The following is a 20,467-nucleotide window of genomic DNA, read 5'->3' as shown; positions in this document are numbered from 1 at the left end:
TATTCTCCTACTTGACATTTCAAGTATTGCTTGGGGTCCCAGGGTCATCCCCTGCCCTTTACCCACCAACAGAAGCCCAGTCATGTAATCATGGTGCAGGACTGGATCTATGACTATAGCATTTATTATGGAAATAAAATCCAGAAGGTGAAATATAAAAACAACTCCAAAGAAAACCAGTGCTAGCAATGCCATCAATGGAATACTTTTCATTTCAAAGATAAACAGTGTGATGATAAATACTTACAAAAGTCTTCCTCAGGCAATATCAACTTAGATTTGCAACAACCACTTTGAATTTGTGCAGGACTCTTTTTTGTATATTTTATTCTGTCATTAACATGACATCGAAGGACAAATTGACAAATAGGTTCAGATTAGGTAATGTAGACATTTAGGAAAATAGAACATTCAAGGTAACCTGAGTTAGGTCATCATATAGTCCCAAGAGACAGGCAGCAAAGCTTTATCTTTCATAAGTCATAAAGATATAAAGTATGTCAGAGGGCACAGTCTACTCTGGAGGTTTCCATATGGAGGTGAGAATCTTTATGTGAAACCAAAAATGATATTTAATTGTATCTATTTACATATGGCGCAGAAAACACCTATAGCAGCAAGATTCAGGAAAATGTTTGAATTTTAAATCACTAAAAGATGGCCAAATGTAACATTCATTCCTAGGGAGAAGAAGATAGATTCTCTAATCTATATTCTTCAATAAGGAGGCTCTAAAAGACAGTGTATTGCTAAAAAAGACTGGTAGTGCCGCCTTTTCATAACTCAGGTATTAATTTGTTTCAGGAGTCCTCGCCCTAAGCAGTAATTTAAATGTTACAGATTTTTCCCATAAGCAAAGGAGCCCAGAAATTTCTGCTGATCTGATAACCAGATAAATAATACAGGTGCATATAGTCTCTTAAAGTAATAGAGAACATTAGCTGTTGCAAACATGATAGCAGATTCAGTCTTTCGTGAAAGAGGAGTGAAGGAAGCAGTTGTTTTCCTTATAAACACATTAACATCTGCACGTGATGCCATCATCTTAGCCTAGACAGCCTTTACTTGATACAAATCTTCATCAGTTAATACATACTGTTATTTTATTTTGAAATGTGTTAATATAACACAGGGGTTCTGAGAGTTACATCTTATTGCAAGGGTCTAGTTATGATGTTGGTCAATCAGGACTTGACTACAGCATATGTAAAGGGAATGATTTGAATAACTATTTTTCATCGTTGAAGTATGATATGTCCAACATTCTAATGTGAGTTCCGGAGTTTAAAGATGGCAGAGCCTGCAGTTCTGACCAAACCAAGGCTGTTGAGAGGCATCTCAGCTTAGGAGAAAGCAGGCTTTTGCCTTCTTGATCTTCTGGAACTGCAACCAGCTAGTTAAATCTTCCCAAGTATAGCCAGAGATGCCCAATGTCCTCAAAATCTTCCTCACAGCCCTAGCTGAGGCAGCCCAACAGTGTCAGTCAAAGACCGAGCACCTGGGTATTTCAGTAAAGAGAGATAGGCCCTATGCCCGGTGAAGAATGAAAGCAAGGACTCAAAGTAAATACTGCCTTTCTAGATGGCTGGCACCTGTGCTCAGTCCAGCTGATACCCCAAACCAGCCTCACAGAGGGGAGCTAATGACTGTCTCCGACCACTTTGAAAAAATACAGAGTCAGGACCTCCACAGGAAGAGAGACATATATTTTTAGGAATTACGTAGGAGATGCTGAATTCACTTGTGTGCTGATTTTCTGTGTCCTGTGGTAGAGTCACAGTTAACAAGGACTGAAACTATCAGATAAGGTGCAGGCTATTGTAAAACAGAGATGAAACTGATTAGAAAAGGGGGGGAGGCACCATAGAGTTATGTTTTGAGCTGGGTTAAAACATTTTCTGTTAGGAACAAGACAGAGATAATCCATGAAAAGGCCTGGTAAGGACAGAATAATTGCCTGTCCTCTGAAGGTGCTGAGGGAAGGAGACGGGTCACCTGCAGTGACATAAGCTTGCTCATAGCCCCTGGTATCCCACCTTAGGACACCTGAGGCACAAACACAGCAGAAGCCACCAAGAATGAGTAGATACACAGTGACCAAGGTATAGGCAATAGCTTAGATGGATTTAGGGAGAAATTAAGTGCAGTTTCATGCTAAAGAGCCATAGCTGGATGCTTCCTTATGTAGTGATGGCATTGGGGAAATCTATGGAGAATAAGATCAGAAGTGAGATGGCAAATCAAAGGACACAGGACATAGGTGGTACTGAGCCGCAGCTACCTAGGCTAAATAGCCAATGTATTCAGTCAAACTCTCAACGCAGAATAGAGAGAGGAAATGCGCGGGTGAGAGAATCCGGGCCCAGAAGTATACAGTGTGGCAGGCCAGTGGTGGTGCTGGCACACGCCTTTAATCCCAGCATTCGGGAGGCAGAGGCAGGCAGATCTCTGAGTTCAAAGCCAGCCTGGCCTACAGAGTGAGACAGCCAGAGCTACACAGAGAAACCCTGCCTCCTTGAAAAAACTCACCAAACTGAAACAAAACGGGAAGCTGACCCAGAGAATTTCAAGTTGCCTAGTTGGAAGTTGTAATAGAAGGTGCCATTATCTTTCATGAGAATTCCATGGTTCATTCTGTGTGCAGTGTTGGAAACCTGCCCCCTTTAAACTACATTTTTTTTTTTTTTTTTTGGCCTTAAGATGGGTAGAAGAGGAGTGCATTATTCAGTTTAGCTCTGCTGTCAAGACCTCCCCTAGCTGTTGCTCATCACGCCTGCACCTGTTTTCTTGTTTTTCACAGGCTGCCCTCTGCCTGCCCTGTCTTTGCTCATCCATTAACCTTTCTGCTCCCTGATGGTCAAATCTAGACATCCCCAGAAGATTTCACCAGGGCTGTGTGTTTGACAAGGGTCAAGCCGATAATGTTGAAAACCTCCTTAGATACCCACAGGCCGGCTCCGAAAACAAGCATTGTCCCAATTTGAGTTCGTTCTGGGCTGTTCGTTCACACGCACACACAAAATACGTTCTTGTGTGCTTCATTAAGAAAAGGGATTCTGCTGCATAGGCACTGGCTCTCTGAAATTCCTACTGACTTGTAATTTTATCAAGCTTTTCACAGAAGCACTTCCAAGGGTGACTGGGGTGAGAAGGGTCAGCGGCTGGCCTTTCCGTATTCCTTTTGCAGAGCTTCTGGCTGTGGAGAACAACCCCTGGGGGATTGACCTGTGTTTAACATACCGCTTCTGCCCCCCACCCCGGGTGTACACTTTTCCCCAGTGTAAGGCACTGAAACAAGGAGGGGAAGACTGAGAGCCCTGCAACTAGAACACATTGCTTTCTTCAATCAGGTGCTTGGCTCTGCTTGTCAGGAGCCTGCACAGTGATGCTCTGCATGCCATGGTTACATACAATGAGAGGCTAGACTGAGTGCGGGCAGTGCGGGAATGGCGCGCTTTGCACCAAACAGTGCATTTCATACAGCAGAATGCAATTCCCTGGTAGAAGGGAACGTATCACCACCATGTCAGTTTGTTCTCAGCCTTTGCTTTACAGTCGATACACCTGGGTGTGCTCCAAAACTCGTTCCCTAATCGGGAGCACAATTTAGCACTTCAAGGTCTACATCCATCCAGAAGCAATCTGCACTTCCTGGATTCATCTCTCCCAAAACAATACATATAAAATACAAAGGCCGAGTCCAAGATTGTGGTTGTTGAATTATGGATGGTGGGAGCTCAAATTCTCTAAAGGCATTAGCTATGTGATTTGAATTTCGTGTAGCCGAAAGAGTCTTGGGTTTTGAATTGGAGAGTGGTTGGATGCTGTTCCTTACCCCACTGTTGAAGTAAGTAAATGATTGCGTAACTTGATCTCTTAGAGCCTCATAGAAGAGGCTGCAGTCTGACTTCTTTGTTACAGTTGGAGTATAAACACTAAGGGAACAGCATACATGAACACCACCACACTGGCAGAGGACCTAGCAACTGTAGCCACTCTGGATGTTCCAAAGGACCTGAGGTTCTGCTAGTAAATCCATCTGTCTCTTCATTGCAGAGTTATATGAAACACACCTGGCTGGGTTTTTTGTGCTTGCTTGCTTGTTTTAGGGTACTGGAAATAGACCCAGGTCCTCATTCATGCTAGGCAAGCACTCTGAGCTGGACCCACAACACACATAACACAGCTGCTTCAAATTACTGTGTTAACCTATCAAAATGGAGAGAGTCTGCAGGGACTATCAGAAATCACAGCAAGGGCTCGCCCTAGGCCTTTAGGGGGTGGTATCCTAAGAAACAGAAAATACAAAATGTCCCACCTTGTTAGTACTTATTTTTAGAACCTCCCTTGATGCCTCAAAGAAAGCCACTCAAAACAACAAAAGAGTCTCCCTTGAATTTAAGCAGAGGAAGTTTCCATTCCCTGGAAAGAAAAACTGTTAGACTAAAGACCAAAGAGGCATGTATAGAGGCAGGTGTTAACCTTTGGTCCCTCATTGATAATATAAAGGGCTCTTTGTGGGACTGTACTGTGGGGCTCTGTGGGACTGGGGAGTCTTCCTTCTCTGCAGGTAGTCTTAACAAGGGAGCCACCCTGGGAAGCCGAACTGCAGCAGTTTTTATTGGGCAGGGAGGAGAACAGCCAAAGGGTTAGGTTTTTAAGCAAAGGGACTCAGAACAGAATAAGTAGAGGCGACAGCTGTCTGTGGCAGCTGTATTGTAAACTTTCTCAGGAGTATCAATGTAAAGCTAATTACTCAGTATACTTTAATATGCATGTTCCAAGTAGAAATTAAATTCACCCAGAGATGTTAACCAGCAGACAGGTGTAGGGGCAACAGTGTTTGGATCAGGAGAAAAGGAAACGAAGGCAAGTCTTTCATGCACATGCTACAAGGGAACCAGGTATACTGATTCTGCCAATGTCTATTATCCTTTTAATGCATGTGTCATAATCCGGAGTAGATTTAATGAGTGGACTATACTATTTACTATATGCCCTATGATAAGTAATGGGTTACTTTATGTAACCCCCCCAAAAAAATTCGGTGGAAAAGACAGAGTTTAAAGAGATTAAGTAACTATCAGCAAAGTCAAAATCCTACTGTGTTCTTAAATGTATACTCTCCAGATGAGTAGGATATAGTATGTGACTTAAACCAGGTACCATTGAGAACATGTGAGGGGCAGTTTGTACAAACTAGGGGGCTAGTGACGACCGAGGATGTAGGCGGCACAGTTATGGCATGTGGCAGTTAGCAGAAAGCAAGACTGTATTGTGAAGACCTTAGACCTCATCTGAAGATCCGAAAAACCTCAACCATTCCGACTACTGCATTTTCATTTGCAATATAAGAAGACCGCATCCTCAGTGGAAGAAACCAATGAAAAGAGGCGGAACCGAAGGGTTGGGGTGAGGGGTGCCAGTGTAGACAAGAGGTAGCATTAATAGTACAGCTTGAGAGGGGGATTTGAGAGTTAGTTCAAAATGGGAAATGAGTAGGATGCAATGCTCCTTAGTAGATGTAGTAGTCCATTGCAGAAACATGCATTGATCTCCTGCAAATGAGCAAGTTACACTTAATAATGGGGAATGATAATAATAATACACTACTTTTAATGGAACTATAAGTAATCACAATCATTCGGCAGTCACTTTTGAGAAATTGTAGCATTTGCTCCAGGGTGGGTTTATGAAAATGGCAAGATTTGGATCACATGTTAAAAGTCCTCATAATTCGTGTCCTTAATAAATTAATTCTTATGTCCCCTTTCTTCTTTCTCATCAAGTTGGTGACTATCATATGTGTTTCATAGATTTCTTTTTGTTAGATCAAAAGAAATAGGGTCGTAAAAAAAAATGTCCAAGAGAAGGAGATTTAGAAGTAAATGTGGGCACTTGGATCTTTCTAACAGGATCTTTAGTTTAGATGTTGTTCAAACGAATGGGTCAGAAGTACATGTGATGTTCTGGAGTGTGTGAAATCCGGTGATCAGCAATGTCTCACATCTGTTTTAATACACACCTGTATGTGTCCCAGAGCAGTTCATGTTCTAGCACACTGCACCCCATCATTATCTCGGGGTTGAAATAGGAGTTGGCCATTTTTTTTTTCACAATTTGAATGCAGTACAGGTAACCGCTGTGTAAGAAAGCTGCAACAGGAACCCAGGCAATTAGCTTCCTAATAATGTGTTCCCAATAGTCATTCGAACAAAGTGACAGCTTTTAATTAAAGGAGAAATAACCAAGACTCTCACCGAATGGGGGAAATGATTTCATTTTCTAAGTTCTAAATCTCCAAGATTCTAAATATAAATCAAGAGCCAAGTAAGACATCATCCACGAGAAGAGCTTTTATCAAAATAACGGTTTCTCCAGGGTGTCCTTTACAGACCGTACAGGGTGCTGCACCTCTGGGGATTTTCTTTCCTTTGTCTCCATGAGTGAAGGCAGCAACAGAGCTGTGAAGGATGGTGAAAAGTAACTCAGGCTGTGGTCATGACATCGACCTCTACCTCCGGGCAAAGCTCATGGGTTTCAAATTAACATGACGATTTTCTTTTGTATTCAGTTATCGACAATTAAGCAATTGAGTGCATGTGAGCACAGGGTTAGCCAGTTTACACAGGGTGTTAGAGGTGGACACATCTCCATCACTGTCAACACTGCTGTTCAACACCTTCTCTCTTTAACTCAGTAGGCTTTGCCATAAAACTGTAGTCCAGATGTCTGTTTACCAAATACTCCGTTTTTATACGTTAATGATCATCTAAACGGTGTTTCTAATAAGATCATATTTATCTAAGTGGTGTAATTTTCTAATCAATGCTCAAAATAATTAGAAAACATTGTTCAAGTTACTTCAGAATCATCAGTACTCATCTCTAAACTCAGTGATGATGGATGTTTTAGGCATAGATTGTAGGTCTGAGTATCATGACACAGAAAGATTTTGAACTAGCCTTCAGTGTCACTCATGACTCTTCAAATGTGGGAGAATAAATTCTAAGAGCCTCTTCTTAAGAGTTGCATTGCCTGTGTTTCTATGTTTAGTGATAAACTGTGGCTACAAATCTAGAGATGTTTATCATCAATCTGGTCTTCATGTGTTAAATTTGTTGTGTTGACCTATAGCCAGGACCTGAATCTCTCTCTCTCTCTCTCTCTCTGACACACACACACACACACACACACACACACACACACACACACACACACACACACCAATAGCTAAATTTTTTAATGCTGGCCCTGAGAGACAAGACAAAATGATTATCTCCAAGCAAAATATCACCTGTGGCCCTGTGTGTGCTGAGAGCAAAGAAGCCAGGTACAGCAACCAGCACTCACACTATTTCCCACGTAGTCTTATTCGGACCCCAGTGCCATCTCTGTGGCTAAGAGGAGGTGCAACATCTCCCCCAGTGTTTACTTTAAAGGATCTGCCCCTGAGAGATTGGTGCACTACAATTTAAATCAGCTTTAAATGAGTCGATAGACCTTGGAAGGTTTAAAGATGTAATTAGAATTAAGCTGATTCTTCACCTGTGCTCATTGTGAGTGACCAACTATGCAGAAGGCCCCAAGGCTTTTATTTGAAGGTCTAATGTATTATAAGAGTATCGTGGAACATCTTAAATAGAAGGCATATTGCAGAAGCCGCTTCATGGAAGACTGCCTAAAAACTTGAACTTAGCATGTAATAGATAGGAGACAGCATTTTACATAGAAGCAATTTTGAGAAGCTAAGCTTTTCCTCATCAGTGAGACTTAGTTGAAGAAAGGCCCAGAATGTCATCTCATCATTTGGTTGCAGTGAGAGGCAGAAGACTGTCCTTGCTGGAAGGGTGGCGATGTTAGGGTCTGAGGTGGTTAAGTGCCTCCTCTATGAAAAATGAGAAGACAAAAGAAGAAAAGAAATGAAAGTTAATATTTACCAGATGTCAGAACAAGTCACAAGGGATAAATGCTAATAAATACAAGCCTTACAAAATTTAAAATATGATATTGTTGTGTGACCCAGTTCTGTCCTTTTTCCCACAATTTTTATGGCGCTGCCTTTGACTGCCTAGCAAATTATGATAATTTTGTGATATAATTTTTCTATGAAGAGAATAGAAAATTGGTTTTACCTTCTAGCATGACTGATCTAATTTGAGTACGGAGAGCTCAGGAAAGCATTTCAGTAGCAAAAATGTATTATTGCTAATGGCTCGTTCACTTTTCGGTTGCTAATGTAAAACTTTATGAAATTCTGTAGCACATGGACAGAGGCATGGCTTTTTTTTTTTTTTTGAAACTTACCACAAAGCCAGCTTCTAGCTTTATCCATTTCCAGCTTGCTTCCTCTGACTACACACACTTCCAGTCAAGAGGGGCAGGGTATGGGGACATTGGCCCTGCTTTTCAACATAGGATGGATGGCTTTGTGTATTGTGGGAGGAGAAAGCTCTGGAAGCCATTGCTGACCCAGGACACTGAAAAAACCCTAACTCCATGTGGAAGCAACTATAAATCATCTAAATAGTCTCTCTCATGCAATCCTGAATGCATCCTAACTCAGCTTCTGCTAGCTCGGTTCCAGAAATAAGCAGCAAGCCATTAAAAGTCTACACGAGACTATACACTGAATGAAGAAGCTGCGAAGTGAAGAAAATAACAGTTGGAACCTTTTGCAGTTAGCACATTTTACATTGTGAATTTGACAAAGAACCTGACAAGTTTCATTTCAAGCAAGCGGTCCCAAAAGTGAAGCTTTTGAGCTTCGGTCCAAATTTGGTTCTGCTGGCCACTGATGGTACGGGGTATGAAGTGGACTCATGAAAGCAGTCCAGAATGGATGCGTGAAAGGCACTCTTCTGTGTTAAGGGCTGAGAAGATGCTCACTGGGTAAAGTTCTTGCTGTGTGAGTATGAATGAGTGCTCAAGTTCAACCCCCAGAACACTCTGGCTGGTGTGGGAAGTAGAGACAGGTGGGTCACTCAGGGTTGCAGGTCCCAGGGAAAGAACCAATTTGGGGGAGGGGATCAACAAGTAAGACTTACTCTTAGCCTCCATATGAATGTGTGCCCATGCATGTACTCACGGGTGCAACTCACACAAACACTCCTAGAACAAACTATCCTTCAAAGTAAATGGGACCCATGAGCTGTAGTTTATCATTTTAAGCGCATATGAAATAGGAATGCATTGGTTCTAGTTTCAGTGAGGGATGTAAGGAAATGACTTAGTTATAAGCACAGATGTATTGTCCTGTGTTTGTTTCTGTGGAGAACTAGCAATTCCCCTGTGACTCACCACCCCTCCAGGTACATTTCCTCACAAGTGCAAGGCAGCATCTGAATCGGGAATATCTTGTTACTGAGATTGTGCAGAAACTTACTTCACTCTACTTACCTGTCTTTTATGAAGTATTCACACATACCCTGTGATAATTGATCATTTGCTTAAAGTTGCACATTTATGTATCATACAGTAGAAATACTAAATTACTTAGATGTCACCCAAAGGAAAAAAAAGTAAGCCTAGTTAAGATTTTTTTGTTTTCTTTCTTTCTTTTTTTTTTTAATAGCAACTAGGAGATAGAAATTTGAAGGCCCATTTCTAAGATGATGCAAAAATATAGATGTTTTTAAAAATGTTCATTATTGAAAGCAGAAATTATTCTAGAAGGGAGATAGTGTAGTAAGGCAAGCAAAGTCGTGAGTATGATTTACTCAGCTCCTGTCCTCTTACATGCCTTTTCTTTTGCTTGTCTGAGGTTTGAGGCTTGGCCCTTCTACTAATCAAAGCAGATGTAAAATCAAATGGTGTCTTGTAAAAGCCGACAGTGGGTGCTTATGCTTCATTCACTAGCGAACAGCCACATGCCAATTTCAGGGGCTGGAGCCTTTCAGATGCAAAGAATAAACTGCTGGATTTTAACACCTGACATTCGGATTGAAAGAGCTGAGAAAAGATAGAGTGATGAGACAAATAAGGGCCTGTCACCCACCCATGGAGCTGGGAGCTCTCCTGCACATGCTTCCTGGAGGGTGCTGGAATTCTAGATGTCCATCCTGGAAACCTGAGCCTGGCCACTTGAATTACAATCAGACAGTATTCCCAACGTTTGCATGATCGTTTCCTTGAGAAAAAATAATGTCCTTCTAGAAATTAGTCAGTCCTACGACTTCATAAAAATATACACAGCATTCCTTTTGATTGGCTGGGGAAAGGAAACATACATACCCATGTGAAGGTCAGTTTTTCTTTAAGTGATATGTCATTGGTTCTAAACAGGTGCCTCTTAGGCAAATGTGATATCTCTTGTCTCTGATCCCAGCACTTGGGGGGTGGGGGCTGAACAAGAGGATTGCTGTGAGTTCTAGACCAGCCTGGGCTCCATAGTGAGTAGCACTAAGCCAGCCAGTGTTAAATAATGAGAGTCTATTTTGGAAAATGGAGGACGACACTGAGGAATGGAAGGAAAATTAGACAAAGATAACATGAGTGCCCCCTGTTTGACTGTTTATTATTGGCTACACTGATGGCCCGGTTGAACTAATTTCCTGCTGTGTTGCTATTCACAATTTGTAAAATGAGAAATAAGTCAGTGTCAACCAATTAAGAAGGTTGATAACAGAAACCCCTTGCTGTGTCTGTGTATGCAGTAGGAGGCAAGCCATGCTTTATCAGGAAAGTACAGGTATGTCTCAGGATCAGAAAATGAAATTTTATATTTCTTGAGCTTCATTCAGCCAGGGTAATGAGCATTATTGATTAAATTGTTAGGGTAAAGGTCTGTTGAGGAGGCAGGCAGTTAAATGAAATTGACTTTCTTTCTACATGAACCATCAGGAGTTGTCCTTTGTTAGCCCACAGGTACAAGAGTGCACGAAACAGCTCAGATTGACTTAGGCACTAAATACTTGTGAACATTGTGTCCAACCAGAAGCTAATCATGTAACCTCAGACTGTTGGCATGCCAGCAATCCAGAGGAGTTCTCAGTGGTGTTTATGAGGAGGCAACTTCTCAAGCTGATTATTGGGCAGAGCAACTTGGCATTCTCCTCCTTAGATGGATGAGTAATCCTACAGCCTGACCTTGGCAGGGTCTTGTTCGCATTACAGTTGGTGCTTTTAAATCCCCTCCTCTTACTCTTAATCATAACAACCTACCGAATGGATTGGAATTCTGTGCCATAGCCTTGTAACTAAGGATGAGTCAGGCATTTTCATGTGTGAGCACCTGCATGGTTACTTGATGTTTCTTACTGTCCTTAGTGAAAGTCTTGGACAGATCTAGGAAAGTTCCCAGCCAGGTGATCCCATTCCCTGAAGAGGCTCAGATGGGGCACTGATGACTTCTAAGTCGCTCTGTGCTAAGTCATGAAAGTGTCTCTAAAAATGAAATGCAAAATCTATTAACTGCTAATATGTAGAAATAGATGCAAAACTATTTCTTCTAAATTTTATGCATCATTAATAAAAATCTATTAAAATATGGATATTCAGTTTTTGTTGAAGTTCTCCATAGTTCACAATAGGTTTATTTTAACTTTAAATTCTTTAACTTGTATCCCTGGTTATATATGTGTCTCTGTGGCCGCTTTTGAAACAGGAATTCCATGTAGAGAAATCAGTGTTGGATTCTGAGCAACTTTGAGTTTGGCTGGTTTCTGATGACATTGGTAGCTCCAGTTTCTCTAGGAATGGATCAGTGGGTTTGACTATAACCTATATTACCTTGGCCCACAGGTGCACCCTGAGTGTGACGCTGGAGCAGGCCATCATTCTAGCCAGAAGCCACGGGCTACCTCCCCGATACATTATGCAGGCCACCGATGTGATGAGGAAGCAGGTAAGTCCCTCTCTCCTCTTCCAGGACCTTGCTTGCCTGAGTTCATTCATCGGGCATCTTATGGGTGCCTGTGTGTGATGGACACTCTTCTAAGCTTGGGACTCTGGGTAAGGCTTGACTGGGAAGCGCGTCCAATGAGAATATAGTTCAAGTGTGGGTACTGGGGGAAAGGATGGCTGTGATGTGTGATCTTGAAGCAAAAGGGGAAATGGTCACACAAACAAGGAGTGGGCTGGGCTTTTAGCAGTTACAAATTGAAGGATATATGGCACTTCTAGATTAGGAAGGAGCAGAGACAAAGAAGAAGAGGAATTGAGGGCCTGTTAGTTTCTGCAATTTCCATGATAAGATGTGTACATGGTATGTGCATCATCCAGAGGATACAGTGCTGAGCTCAGGATTTCCATTTGAGGCTGAACATGACCCTTAACTGTCTCCATCACCAGAGACTGTACTCTTCATGTTCCCTCTTAAATAGGATGAATTTTAAACTGTAACCTAATAGCATTTGAAAAGCCAAAGTTACTTGGTTTTAAATTGTTTAAATTCCTTTTGTTGTTGTTGTTCTAATGCACTAGCTTCCATTGTTCTGAACAGAACTGAGCTAGCACAAAAGACATATCAGCAGCGATAAGAAAAATGGAAGTCATCACTTTTACATGTTTTCTATCACAGCCCTTTGGCCTGCTGCAGCAAAAGCATACTGGCCTTCAGTTGTTCATCGACAGTGACTTCATTAGATGTGCTTTTGTAACTATAATCTTTTCATTCATTAAAACTTTACTCAGGCAGACAGAAGCTTTGTCAACCCCCCTTGGGATTGTTTCTAAAATTCCACTATGGAATGTCAAGCTAGTCAGTGAAGAACTAGACAGAAGAAGCCAACAGTGAGCTAGCATTTTCAATGCAGATTGCGGGCCCAGTGAGTGCTCATGCCTGGCAATGTTTCCTTTTGGAATCCAGGGGTAGGTGTTGACTGAGTGTAACTTAGAAGTTCACACAGGGAGTAGTTATGCAGAGTGCAGATGCACTGGAAGAGTGTGACATACTGTTGTCCAGATGACAAGTGACAAACACAGTTGCAAACTGGCATGTCGTTTAGGAAGGTTTTGGGGAAGTAGATGTTGAAGTTCTGCTTAAAAAACAAAACAATAACAACAAAAACCCAAAAAACAAAAAAACAAAGTAAGCTTATAAATTCTCACATGAGAGGTGGGATTTGGGTAAAATCAAGAAGGGGTGGATAAAGTCTTCGTTGCTTTCCCTGCTTTGCTCATAGAGAACGTACAGCTTTGGAAATTCTCTCTCACAATTAAACCTCACAAGGAGAAGGAGCTGGAGTGAGCCTCTCTCGAACATTCCACTGAAGAGTTTATTCTGAGTTGATTCCTTGTGCAGGTCTGAGTAACCACAATCTCCCGTGATATCTTCAGTCATCAGAATGAGAATGGACATAGAGGAAACAGAGATAAAGAGATGTTGATTTTGCATATCAACCTCATTGCTACAAAGTTCATTACAAGCCCAATGCACACATATAGTATCGATATTTGATGTGTAAAATCGAATCAGAATGACTGGAAAGTACATATTTTTTTTTTTTTTTAGTCACTCCTTTTCATCCTCATCTTTGTTTTATGACTGGGTTGAGAATAGGTAGCTTTCTCTTCAGCTCCAAGCTGAATACCCTACAGGGCAGAGAGAGAGCTGGAAGTCCTGATTACCTCTGCCCTGAGAAAGATTTCCCTCTCTTTGAGAGTCAGGCTGGTAGTTGGATATCCAACGGAGCAGACTGCATTGCTTCTGTGAGCATCTTTCTTCAGGCCTTGGCCAGGGTCAGGCAGTGAGAGATAGGTGGCTGGTACCTACCCCTCCCTCGTGCTCGCTAAGTGACTAGAATGCAAGTCTATTCAGCACCCTGGTGTGGCTCTTCCTGATGTTGGAGGTCTCTGTCCCACAGCTGTTTTGCCACAAATACACACACTGAGGGATAAATGAATTATAAACCGTTTGCCTGATGGCTTAAGCTTCTTTCTGGCTAGCTGTCTCTTGATTATTAACCCATAACTATTAATCTATATTTCTATATGGCTTTATTAGTCAGGAGAATGCCTGGCATCCTATCTTCCCAGTATCTATATGGCATCTCCTCCATGGCTTCTCTCTTCCTTCTCTCCCCAGAATTCTGGTAGCCCTGCCTATACTTCCTGCCAGGCTACTGGCCAATCAATGTTTTAGTCACCAATCAATAGGAGAACCATACATATAGAAGGACATCCCCACCATCTTCCTCTTTCTCCATTTGTAAGAGAAGACCATTCACAGTCTCACAGTCCCTACAGAGGCGAGGAGGTGACTTTACCATAGGTGCCCCCATTAGAAAAAGCGATCAAGGGATCTCACAAGTGCTAAGATGCAAGGGCAGCGTGTATCTCCTAGTGTCCAGCACAGAGATGCATCTCCTCTTTCTCCTTATAATAACACGCCAGACAAATTCAGATTAAGACTGTGGTGGCCCCCAAAGGGAGTGGCACTGTCAGGAGGCGTGGCCTTGTTGGAGGAAGTGCGTCACTGTGGAGGCGGGCTTTGAGGTCTCATATACTGCCCAGTGTTTTAGAGCACTTGCGGTTGTCTGAATGATGTAGAGTTCTCAGCTACCTCTCCAGCTTCATGTCTGCCTGCATGCCACCATGTCCCATCATGATGATAAGGGACTGAACCTCTGAAACTGTAAACCACCTCCTCAAGGAAAGAGTTTCTGTGGTTATGGCATCTCTTTATAGCAATATTAAGACAGAGACAGTATACATATACTGGCTATGCCCATCCAAAGTATGAAGGTCATCAGAGACATGTTCTGGGTAGCTGTCATAGGAGCTTGAGACAAATTCACAAAATGCAACATAAGATTCTGCCCTGGAGGATCCTGGGCCGGAAAAGGAGCCTTGCTCGAGCAAGTGGTGAGATCTGAGCACAGTGACCCATAATTAATAGCATCATGCTTGTATTCATCCCTGGTTTTGATAAACCATGGTTAATGGAAATTTTAATAAGAAGGGAAGCTTGGTGGAGTGGAGAAGCATATTTTGTTCTTGAGCATATTCTCTTAAGTATTCAATGTCTTCAAAAGTAAGTCCCTTCTTGTGTGTCCCTTTTGCCTGTTCATCTTTCCAGATTTGTTTCCTTTTTATAGTTTTATTTTAAGAGAGTCTATCACTTGAGGTTTCTCTTCGTTTTCTCTCAACTTTATTTAGGGTAGTATAGAGTTCTCAGGGCACACTTGGATCATTTCAGGGTTTTGTTTGGTTTAGGTCACTTTCCTTTTTCTGTTCCCAGCATCCAACAGTCATAGCTGGTTCAATGTAACTAGCTTCCATTAGGAACTCAACAGTAACTGTAACTTCATTCGTGAACCTATAGGTCACAGGGGTCCTTTGTATTGCTGAAGACGATTGTCTTGCACCACCAGCTTTGAAATGAAACTCTTAGATTTCAAAACTCCACATGTCTGTGGCCTCTATAGAAATTCTTTAGACTATTTCAAGGATGTTTTCATATAAAATATATTACACTTAGAGTAACTGTTCTTCTGAGGAGATGCAGGTATGACACCTGTTCTGTCAAAGTGTTTGGGCCTATCATGTGTTTATAGCCTTGGTCACGTCCTGTTCTCTATGTTTAACGTATTAATTGCTTCTGAAGATAAAAGCGTAAGGTGTGGGAGCAAATGGGAAACTGGTAAACTCACCTTTGAACAAATCTAGGCTATAGGGTAAATCTAGGCTATAGGATAAACAGTAAGTATTTAGAACCATATAATCTAACTCATAGAAGTACCAATTTTGAAAACGTTCATATTGTGGTTTCTGTTGTATTTCTTATTAGTGTCCACTGATGCTAAACTGTGTTGGAGTAATGCCTCAACTCGGGTGTATTTGAATTAACTCAAACATTATTGAACTGAAATGATCTCCATAACTTACAGGGTGCAAGAGTTCAGAACACAGCTAAGAACTTGGGGGTTAGAGACCGGACTCCTCAATCAGCTCCGAGGTAAGTGCACCTCATCTACCCCTTACCCAAGGGCTCGCTGGCAGTGTCGGTCATGGCAAAGCTACCTGTTTAGCTCATGCTCAGTGTCCTAGTCACATAGATTGTACAAAGTTCAGCTGGGGAATTCAGTGGTGAAGGTTGACAAGGGGCTAATGCATGTTCTCAGAAATAAACAGCACTTTTATTTTGAAAGTGAATTTAAAAAGACAAATCTGTGCAGATATGACTCAAAATGTAATTCAAATATGCCGACTGCCTTTCCACTGACCCTCTGTGATTGACATTCCCTGCCCTCTGCCATGGCTGCAGAACTCCTATTTAACTCACAGAGCCCAGTTTGGATGCCACGCCTGCTTTCAGTTTTGCTTGAGCCTGCTCCTTTTGCCAGGGTCCCCTGCAATCCTGGGTATCACATTAAGTTATGCTGCCATAATTTTTAGAGGTTTCTCTGCCCAACTCAAATAGGAGTTCTCAGAAGACGTTTTATCAGTGACTATGAAAGACATTAAATATCTAAATTCATTTCAAGACCATGTGAATGAATGAATGAGCTTTCTGTTGGTCATATAAAATATCACAGTTTACCAATTATCATATGAAAGGACTCTAACTTACCTTTAATGTAAAAGATCATAGAGAAATGTTTTCCATCTGATTTCCTATGATTAGGGTAAGCAGTCATCTATCTTAAAGCGGACCATTGTTAAGTAATTACCCTTACATTTGATTATGTTTGCATTTTAATGACAAGTAGGCATCTCCATGCCTGACTCAGGTAAAGATATTCTTTGTCTCTGTTCCCATCACCATTACCAGAGAGAAGATGGCAACTACAGCCATTTATGAAATTATACTTCATTTTGAAAAACTTCTTGGGTGGTGAGAGTGCTTTCAAAAGGGAAAGTGTATTTTCCCTCTGAAAATGGATGAGGCTATCATGTCTCAGCTGCGTTTATTTTTAGTGCTGATTCCTAATTCTGTGTAATCCTCCAGTCCTGTTAATGCTACCCTTCATAGCTGATTAGATTAGAGTCTTAAGGCTGTCTATTGCTAAAGAGTCATTTCACATGAACATCCTCTCTAGCACCATGAGTAAGACATGGAGTATTTGTGTAATAGATCCACCCAAGTGTTAAAATTCTAATAAGAAAACATGATAATAGCTTGGCAAGGTATTTTCAACTAAAGCCTTTGAACACTAATGAATAGCAGTGGTGTTGGGATAAGACTTCAGCACCCTGATCAATAAGCCAATACTCTGGCTGAACACGAGAAAACTAACTGATGGACTCAAGCCTTTTTTTATTGGATTATCTTTAAAACTCTTGAGGTGGAACATAATAAAAATGAACCAGCTATAAAATTGACACATTGCACAAGGGGATAGCAACCTTAAGAGAGAAATAAAAACCATTTCAAATTTTTATTTACTGTTTCAAGCATTCTGCAAATATCTGTTGGGGAAATGTCGTGTGTGTTACTGTTGCCCCTGGGGGGACAGTAGTCCCGTGCAGAAGTGCCTGTGGCCCTGAAGGAGCTTCCACCTAAAGAAATGAAATGTGTGAGTGGGACCATGACTCAGTGGTAGACTACTAGCCCGTTTGCCTGGAATGCACAAGGGCCAGGATTTGATTCTCAGCAAGGAAGAGACAGGAAAGAGGGAAGGACGAGGAAGGGGAAGGAAGAGAGGAGAGGAGGGGAGGGGAGAGAAGAGGAGGAGAGCCAAAGTCTGTGGAGATGCAGAGAACACAGAGGCTCACAGTGCCCTAGGACACCTCCTGACAGGAACCAGCACTTTCCTCAAAGACAGATAGCTGGAGGACCCACTTGCTTCTCAGGGCCAAACTACCCATTGGCAGAGCTGACAAGATATTTCTAGAAAGTTCATTCTTGGAGGTCCAGTGAGCTATTTCTGCCTGAGATTTTATTTTTGGTACAAATATCCTAACTGACCTCTGTGATGGTATTCCTAACATCCACTTTCTTGCTTTATTATTGTTTTTCATTCAGCAAACATATGTATGTATGTATGTATGTATATACACATATATACATACATACATACATACATACATACATATATTCTGTTATGTGTCTGGGAGGGCTTGCCTTCTGGTAAAAGCAGAGTGAGTTATTCCTCAGCCTCAGTGACTGATCGGTGACTGTGATTAAGGATGTTGGAAGTGTAAGCAGAAGCCAGGCAGGAATATGCTTACAGGAATAAGAAAGGTTTTTCATTTTAACATGAACAACAGTAGCATTCCTCACCTTCATGTCTGGGAAGTCTGAATCTTAGGACCTTCTTAGGCAACCCTGATGATCCATCAGAGGACAGTAGGACTGAAGATGGGTTTGAAAGGAGATGATGTTAGCATGAAGAACAAAGATGCAAAGACAAACACTAACAGGCATACTTCATAGCCTTTGGGCGGGAAACTGGGGAGGAATTAGTGTAAAGGAACATTCTAGAATGACCATGAGATCTTTGACTGGAATAAAAGTGGTTAAGAGTTCCTGCTCTTGATGATAGTGAGTACAGAGAGAAAGAGTGTGCACTGGACAGGGAAGGTGATCTCAGCTTGTTCACACTGAGATGGAGTTAGGAGCCGGCTGGAGTAGGCAGATGCCTTTGTGGGCTGCCCAGTCTACGGGGCTGTAGTTGAGACAGGGCTACAGTACTGTGAGTCACGTATCAGTGAAGACCTGACTTGTATTACCTGGTGGGCTGGGAGTGGAGAATGGTACTGCGGGTGACAGAGTGTGGGGAGCAAGCAGACGGACAAGGATGGAGGATGAGATTCTGAGCAGCTGAAGATAAACAGGATGGGGGTTTTGAAACTCACTAAGGATGAAGTAGCTATGGTTACCACACAGGAAGAGTGAGCATCCTGATTAATGGAATCAGTATGTTGCTTTGTCGAGGACTGGCTTAATCATTTTAGATAGGTTGCTTGTATGCCCCAGTGCGTGGGTTTCCTGAACAAGTTACTCTGCTTTAGGACTTCCTGTCTGAAATATGTCAGGAATGGCCTTCAATAGGGAGATATCAGAACAGATAGGAAACCTGTGTGTTCAAGGAGCTTCAGCCTAGAAGGGTACAAAAACAAAGGCAAAGCCGTGTGTGTGTGTGTGTGTGTGTGTGTGTCTGTGCACACATGCACGCGCATGTGTGTATATGTGTGTACATACACGTGCATCTGTATGTGTGCATGTGTGTTTGTATTTGTGCATCTGCGCATGTGCATATGTGTGCATGTGTGTACATGTATGTGTATGTGTGTGTAGGTATGTATGTATGTGTGTTTCTCTCTGAGATTCCAATTTCTGACCTGTCAGATGGAACTGCGGAGACACAGTATATTTTAACTATGGAAGAGGAATTTGCTCTGTAACCCGTGTTAGCACATGTAGGTGGGTAAAGGGCATGGTGTAACAATGAAGTTTAGTTTCTGCTTGATGCAGAAATAGAAGGAAGATGAGGAAATGGTGTCAGAACAACCCTTGCTCATGCAGGACCTCTAGTGCCCAGGTATAGGATAATATCTCCACATGTTGGACCAGCAAAAAGCCCCCACCCCCAGCCCAATAACTTAGCTGCCCAAAGCAGAAGGTGCATCACACTAGAGCTCAACTCCTTACCTATTACATTTCACTTTCAAAATTCGTCTGCCCGAACTACACTCCCAGAGCTGTACAGTTTCCATTACAATTGTGTCTGAACTCAGATAACCCCGAGTCATTTCCAAGAAGCCTCACAGAAGCTGAAGCTTCCCAGCGCTGCAGTAGATGGAGCTATTATTGCATTTGGTGCCGACAGGGAATAACCTTTGCTCCAGTTTGCCATGCAGATGTTCCCAAGACTCATCTCTCAGCTGGCATTGGTCATATTGGGCACAAACATACAGAGAAGGGTAATAGAATGTATCGGTAGGACATTCTCCACCTGCGCTCCCAACTCTGCTCTCTGGCCTCTGGACTTGTGTCACTCACTAGGCAGAACTGCCATTGAAATAGGAGGATAGAAACTGAGAAAGAAAAGGACCTTCTGATTGCTCTGTTTTCCCAGCCCCAGGAGGCAGTTTGAAGCAGCATGTTGTACTTCAGCTGCAGAAGAATCTTCAGACTACATCCACTCAATTTAATGTGTTCTTTTCTCTGGGAAGGACAAAACCAGCTTTTTCTGCATTCTCCTCCTCTGTGTGGATAACCTATGGGGCATAAACTACCTTTCGGGCAAACCTCCAAAGACAGGAACTTCTGACTTCCAGACTGATAAACTTCATTTTATGAACCAGACTTACAACTTGGTGTTAAATCATCCTCATGTTTTCTCCACTGGTTTAGAATTAGCATGGTCTCATATGTCACAGGGAGAAGAAACTGATAAGCTAGCTGTTAAGGTGACTAACAGTGTTTTCTAAGTTTTGTTTAACTTACTGTGCAGACAGAATCAATTCCCTTGGTGACTCCTGTTTGAATCACTCTCAAAGAGCTGTAACGTTGAGGTGTTGATTCTGGGAGTGTAACTTTAGTGCTAGAGCACATGTTTAGCAAGCATGAAGGCCCTGG

At 42.1% G+C, this 20,467-nt stretch overlaps 1 protein-coding gene across 1 annotated transcript in view; it reads left to right on the top strand.

The window, feature by feature from the left end:
- The window catches only part of Prex2 (phosphatidylinositol-3,4,5-trisphosphate dependent Rac exchange factor 2), a 232,248-nt gene that overhangs the window by 210,024 nt on the left and 1,757 nt on the right, over positions 1–20,467 (top strand). Inside the window, exons 38-39 of the mRNA XM_051197040.1 lie at positions 11,743–11,845; positions 15,831–15,898. Coding sequence (XP_051052997.1) covers positions 11,743–11,845; positions 15,831–15,898 — 171 coding nt within the window. The remainder of the gene's footprint in view (positions 1–11,742; positions 11,846–15,830; positions 15,899–20,467) is intronic.

Source organism: Phodopus roborovskii, unplaced genomic scaffold (genome assembly GCF_943737965.1).
Source record: "Phodopus roborovskii unplaced genomic scaffold, PHOROB, whole genome shotgun sequence".
Taxonomy (NCBI): Eukaryota; Metazoa; Chordata; class Mammalia; order Rodentia; family Cricetidae; genus Phodopus; species Phodopus roborovskii.
This window is presented reverse-complemented; position numbering and strand designations above follow the sequence as displayed.